Source organism: Mizuhopecten yessoensis, unplaced genomic scaffold (assembly GCF_002113885.1).
Source record: "Mizuhopecten yessoensis strain PY_sf001 unplaced genomic scaffold, ASM211388v2 scaffold6727, whole genome shotgun sequence".
Lineage (NCBI taxonomy): Eukaryota > Metazoa > Mollusca > Bivalvia > Pectinida > Pectinidae > Mizuhopecten > Mizuhopecten yessoensis.
This window is the reverse complement of record NW_018406694.1, coordinates 246,324-253,028: the sequence shown is the minus strand read 5'-3', so window position 1 is coordinate 253,028 and position 6,705 is coordinate 246,324. Positions and strand designations below refer to the sequence as shown.

The 6,705-nt window shown below is 37.3% G+C and overlaps 1 protein-coding gene across 1 annotated transcript in view; it reads left to right on the top strand.

Moving 5' to 3' along the window:
• Window positions 1-5,920, top strand: part of LOC110452572 (hormonally up-regulated neu tumor-associated kinase-like) — a 39,224-nt gene extending 33,304 nt beyond the window's left edge. Inside the window, exons 7-9 of the mRNA XM_021501182.1 lie at window positions 145-422; window positions 938-1,106; window positions 3,579-5,920. Coding sequence (XP_021356857.1) covers window positions 145-422; window positions 938-1,106; window positions 3,579-4,477 — 1,346 coding nt within the window. The 3' untranslated portion in view covers window positions 4,478-5,920. The remainder of the gene's footprint in view (window positions 1-144; window positions 423-937; window positions 1,107-3,578) is intronic.
• Window positions 5,921-6,705: the final 785 nt, after the last annotated feature.

Sequence of the window (6,705 nt, the reverse complement as noted above, 5' to 3'; positions counted from 1 at the left end):
TTTTCTTCCATTTTGAGTTCATTTGAGACTTTACAAATGCAGGGCGACTCTTTCATAAACCAGAGACGTATAAAGCCATATACGTCTCTGCATAAACAGAATACATTACTGTAAAGATATACTGTTTTCTTATCTTACTAATAGGAAAGGGTATTGCGATGGAACGAGCACCTTGTCCGAACAAACTACGGAACGACGAACTAGATGACAACATCATGAAACACATGACAGAATCACAAGGGTTTCGACTGTCAGAGGTGATCCGATTCGTTATCGGAAACATCCCTAGTCCTGCCTTAGCAATGTATCATATCCTTCACCGGAAGTTGGTTCGGTATATGGCAGACATGCGTGTGAAGGGAAAAGTGTCTGCGATGGATTCACCAATGTTTGGTCACAAAAAAGTATCTCTAGTCTTTCAGGTAAAAATTAACTGCTTTCAGATACTATTTTAATACATGTACATTCAATAAATTCAAGTACATGTTTCTAACATGAAAATTTGAGTGTAGCGAAGGGCTGGTGTATGTCTTCTGCCAACAATCCTACTTTATGTATAGGTCTTTAATCTGTATCGACAAAGGGAACTAAGAAAACTACAGGTATTTTAATCACCTACAAATGTAAAACAAAAAAATATACATGTATTAAATTTTCGTATTGTCATTTTAATGTCGGTCTAACGAAACTTACACCCGCTCGACACCATAAACTAGTTGTGAATAGGGTAAACTGACCGTGAGAGTTTCCTTTGCAGAAGCAATATCAAGATGTATCAAGATTATAGTTTTTAATTTAGAAATGTTCTGTTTACTATAGACATTACGGTTATAAAGTTCTCGTTATAAACAAAAAATGTAGGCTAGCTTCATAAATTTGCAAGTTATACAATGGAATATCATCGATTACTATACCCAACGTTTTGTTTGTGTCACAGAGAATCAAAGCTCGTCGTAACTCTGCCGGTAGCGAGGACAGCCAGACAACTAACACTCAGAGGTTCGGTGCTGTCAACTACATGGCCAAGAAAAAACATACTCGGGTAGAGAAAGTCGACGACGTGAAAATAACAGACATGGAAAACGATGAAAATGATCAGACGAAAAGTAAGGACTGCTAAGAAATTGTTCCTGTTTCTCTAATGAGGTTATTTTTTTAACTAAAATATTAGAAGAAACAATTCTTAATTTTTACACCGTATGTTTTAGGAATAAGCACGTTTTATCGTTTTAGCTCACCTGGCCCAAATAGCATACATAGGTTTTACCGTGGCACAGCGTCCGATCGGCATCAACTTCTTCTTAATGCTTTAAACGAATGGGCCCATAGCAATTTTATTCGGTCAGAAGGTACCTTGCAAGTGTAGTACCCTCAAAGTGGTAGCATTAAATATATGTTGTTTTCAATACAAGGTCCAGAGCCATGATGCATGGGTAAGCGAACTTTGAACACTGCTGTGGTGTGTTGAAAGATTTTAGAAAAAAATACTTCAAATTACACAAACCCATGGTCATGAGTTTTGGGGAACTAGGTGCGAATGTACCAAGGTCGCTTTAAATATCTCTTCATATAAATGAACTTTACCAATTTTCAACTTGACATTTATTTATAATACGTCAAATGAGTTCGTTTGAAGATCAACAAGATCTAGTATAATGATGAATGTGTTGTTGCTTATTGGAATAAAGGAATGTATCAATGTAAAATTAAATAAAATAGGTCGACCCACTTTTAAGAACACAGATATGAACAGGTGAGCGATACAGTCCTAATGGGCCTCTTGTTTCATATATATTTTTTCTTCGAGTCTTTGTTTTTTGTCTTTTTTTCCTATCGATGTAATTGAAAGTCATTATTCAAATTATCTTTAAATTGATCATTTTAGAATCCCGAGTCATATGATCGTTACATCTATTCTACAGCATGGACATGTACTTGACTACTTCAATAACTATTAAATGAGATCACTAAACAAAGCATTCAGTCATAAAAGGTCTCCTTATTTTATCTCTGCAAAGAAGAATTTTGGGAGGAATATTGTTCATGTGTGGTTTTGGGGGGGGGGGGGGGGGGGGGGGAGGGGAATGAATGCATGCGCTTAATTTATTTCCATAACGTGTAATACGTGGTTATTAACATATGAAAAGCGATGTTACATCGCTGTCATTGTCTAATAATATGCATTTACCATTTACGCATCAGTTTATATGCATTCCTGTCGGGTTGATTTTAAGTTAAAAAAAATGGTTTGATTCTTCATGCTCAATACGTAAACATTCGCCATTTTTCATATTTGATACAGAAGAGGTCGATAACAAAGGACCTAACCATAAACCTGATATAAATAAGAACAATGGCGTTGAAATGCAACGCATTCGTTTACACAAACTCTCCCAACGCCGCCATCCAGTAGTGTCATATCAAACAATCTTTGTTGAGATAAACTCATTTGAGGATACTTGCCCTCACAACGATAGCATCGATCTGGCACTAAACATGTCAAGTTATGTAAGCTTGATGGAACAAGCACTGCTGTATTATGTAAGAATTCCATAAATAAAATATTGCCATTGGTGCTTACGAAATCATCGGAGTAACATTATCTTATTTTATGTTTCGTTACGAATCACTACTGTAAGAAAGTTATCACACAGCAATACGTTATACACAGTCGTAAAGCTGACTTGTCAATTGGCGTTTGATTATTTATTGCTAACGTCAGTTTATCTAACGATGGGATTTGTGGTGATGGCTAGGTTCATGTGTTACTGAGGAAACGATACTTATAGTAACCGGGTCATTGCCAGGCGTTACAAGGTAGGGTGTCGTGCGTGGTAGTGGTGACCGCGGTGAACGGGGTGAGGATGATAATGACTCTTCTTTCATCAGGGACCATCATAGCGTGTGTACACTATTGACATAAGAGAACACTGTAAATACAACAAGAGGCAGTTGAATATAACGTGCTAACACCTGCTTATCCATCACAAGTGAATAAATTCCCAGCACGAACGTTCCACTGCTATGCTATAATGACGTGCGGGGTGATTTCCTCGGTTAATGAGTTTTTGTAGGACTTAATCCGCCGTAAAGCGTGGATTTTCAGCACGCACATTGCAAGGTCAGAGGATTAGAACGTGTGTGGTGGTTTTCTCTGTTTTCCGTTGTTATTCATTAAGAGAGGTTTATGATAGGTCATGTGAACTTACAACGTTACCTGGAAAGGTTGCTTTACACGAACAATAAACATACAGATGAAGATTTATAGACACAATTGTGTGGGGATCTCTCACATAAAGTCAAAGTTGTTTATATTACATTTATATAGCAAAATAAAATAAAAACTTTGTCCTTTTCTATATCTCCCATTGAGAGTGTTAGATTGTGTTCCCACGTCGATATTCGTTCTTCAATATTTCATGGTTACTGTACATTTGTAAGTAATGTTTGCGTCCTCTGTATTTTAGTCATTGTTGTGTGTTGAAGTAATAACATTTTAATTGGTTTTGTATTCAAAACATTTTTTTTTTTTTATTAAATGCAGTTTTCTCTCATCGAGTTATATTCCTGTGTTGTAGCATTTGAAAGGGAGGCAATTGACGTAACAAGGACGGAACAGACGAAACTATCTTTTTGTAAGTCCCCACTGCCCATACGACGCGAGACGACCTACCTACCAATTGTTCCTGGGAAGGTGATAGTGCGGGGTGCTGGTGTTTCCCATGACCTGTCTCCTTCCCCAGACTTACATAGTGAGGACATAGGGAGTGACAACTGTGGAACCGCTGATGGTATAGACTCGCACAGCACCGTCAACAAACGTTCCAATTACCGACCTCATATGATGCCTCCAAGACGCCATCTTAGCCGGGTGAAGCAATATTTATGGGAGGATCCATTACCGTCAGCAGAAAAAGGAAATGCCGAGACGGCTGATGTGTTAGTACGTCGTCTAATCAAGCGATGCAATACAGACCTTACAGTGAATATGAAGGGCAATAAACCCCGCTTTCAGAGGGCGCAACATCATCCGGATAACGTCACTCATCAAATGTGCAATGGACAAAATAACGTCTATATTAGACGAACAGAAGTTAAAATAGTAAATAACAAGAAACTAATACATCTAGATTACTCGCCTTGTGGTGGAAACAAAGACGTCAAGCATGTGGTGACTACAGCACATGGTGCTACACACAGAGGTCTGGAGGTTCCTAAGCCTAGAACATCAGCACGTGCTGCACACCATCATCAGCCCCACAACCATCATAGGTCAGGGCAAGCACTTTCGCTTTTCAATCGGAGTAAGTCCCCCCACGCGGCCTCTATAGAGAGAATCACCGCTCTGGCCTCTAGTCCAAAGCCCGCAAGTTCGAAGGGTACACTTAACTCGGAACTTTCGTCACTCCTCAACCGGGAGAGCACAGCCCCTTCGTTAGCCCTGCCTAACATTATGTCCCCTACCGAGTGCAAGTAAAAGGAAGGGTTAGTTACTGTTATACAGTATGTAAAGGCCTATTTACAAAAGCTCTCGACCAACAAGATACCGAATAATGACACATTGGCACTTATTACTTTTCCTTTTAGAGGTGAAATAAAGGATGGGTATTTTATCATCTACCAAATGTCAAAATATGATTCTCTTTAACAAATGCAAGTATAATGGGTACTTTAAACGCAATGATGTTTCGAGCATGTCCTGTGAAGTATCAGAGTGATTTAAATGAGGAAATACTTTTGTTTGGATAAGACTTCGTCTTTTTTTTTTTAAACAAATCACCGTACGCCTTAATAGGGCTTAGCGGTACGTGTGATATTTATGTTATTAATGGTTTTCTTTATAACCATGGATTCTTATAGGAAGACAATAGTTTACTTTGGTACTGGAAGACAGTTTTGTACATGTAAAATGGCTAGCTATACCGGGAATCTTCCAGTTATTGTAGGATTTGGGTGGTATATATGGATTGTGCTACGACACATCATATTTATTATCAAGCAGCAAACAGTCGGAATAAACCCTTAATATACACGTATCGTACAAGAGATACAGCGTGTGTTTAGACCCTGTAATACAATGTTCCGAGAAGCACATGTTATACTCATAACAAAAATGTTCTTTTACCAGTGAAGTCCTTTTGAATATTTATCCAATGATCAACTCGACGAATTGAAACAAGAATAGGTTTCAGATAAATGTGACGTCATTATTCCGTCCTCGGTGTAGTTTTGTTTACTAGCTATTGCTGTTTACAAAGTTTTCAGGGAACAAACTGAACATTAATAGCGATGTCAATAAGTCTTTTTCAGTGCATGTAGTTAGACCAATTGCAGACCCACAATAAAAGTAATACCACACTTTGGTTTGGCAAACGTCGCGGATAACACTCGTTTACTGAACAGAATTAAAATCACGGTCGTGCTTTCTGTGACGCCGGATAAAGACTTGTGATGTTGTTGATGTATCAACGAGACAGACAATCAACGGACAACATATGATAAAATGTAAAAGTTATAAGGATATTCTAGTCGTTTAATCATACATTCACTGTATGTAATGTTGTTCCAATAATGACTCTTGATATTTCATCAGGAATCGGAACTGTGTGAGTTTTGAAGGAAAGAGATTCTTACAGTCGTACAAAATGCCAATCAACAACAATCTCAAGATGTCCATATTGATGTCAAAGATAAATGCATCTTAAATCAATCTACTTGAAGATCAATACCACGGTGAAATACGAGAGAACCTGAGTCAGAAATATTGGCACCCGATACATTCCTTCCCATAATTACACATTTTACACGAAAGTGAGGCTTAGAAATAAAAAAACACTATCAACTAGCTTTATTCATCATGAGATTTTACCATGTTTATATTTATATTGTTACTATGATATTGTGATCAGCGGTACAACTTCAGAAAATATTAAAATGTGATGTTAGAGTGGTTTGGTCCTTCGTTTTTTATTGTACAATTTACAAAGAAATGATGAAAATAATAAATAATTATCATCGAAGAATTTTATAATATATACGACTTTAAAACATTGGAAAGAGTGATAACTCGTTAATTTAATTTCACCTATTTAGCACGTTTATGCCTTTTATTGAAACACACAAGAACTCAAAAGACACAAATTATACTGCAATTTCCCTTCACTGGGCTGTGCATTTTGAAGCTAAACATGTATTTGTACTTTCGAATAAATCCCTGGCGGACAGTTCAAAAACTAAAGCAAGCAATCCAGCCTGAACAAATCTCAAAATACTCCAGTCAAATAGAGTGACGTCACACTACGAAATGACATCGAAAATATTGTGACGGCAAGAAAGTTGACATGCGCATTTGGGATTTGGCAACAAACGTTGCATTCTTACATTTCACAATTACGTTAAAGGGTCAATGAAGCAGAGTTATATGTTCGTCAAACAATGCAAAGTTACCCCCTTCAAAGTGAAGTATTTGTCAGTTTCTTAAATCTTGGATGTTTTTGTATATTTTCCCTCGAATCATTTTGCCATTTAGGAGATAAATAAAATACGGAATATAAAAGTTGAATCTATCACCCCTGTGTGATATAGACAGGTAAATCTCAATCCGGTAGTAATATCTTTTGTTGTAAGCGCGAGGATATGTCGATTCCTAAACTTCAAAATTCTTATCTCAAGGATTAAGATTTATCGATCTGCATTACAAAGGAC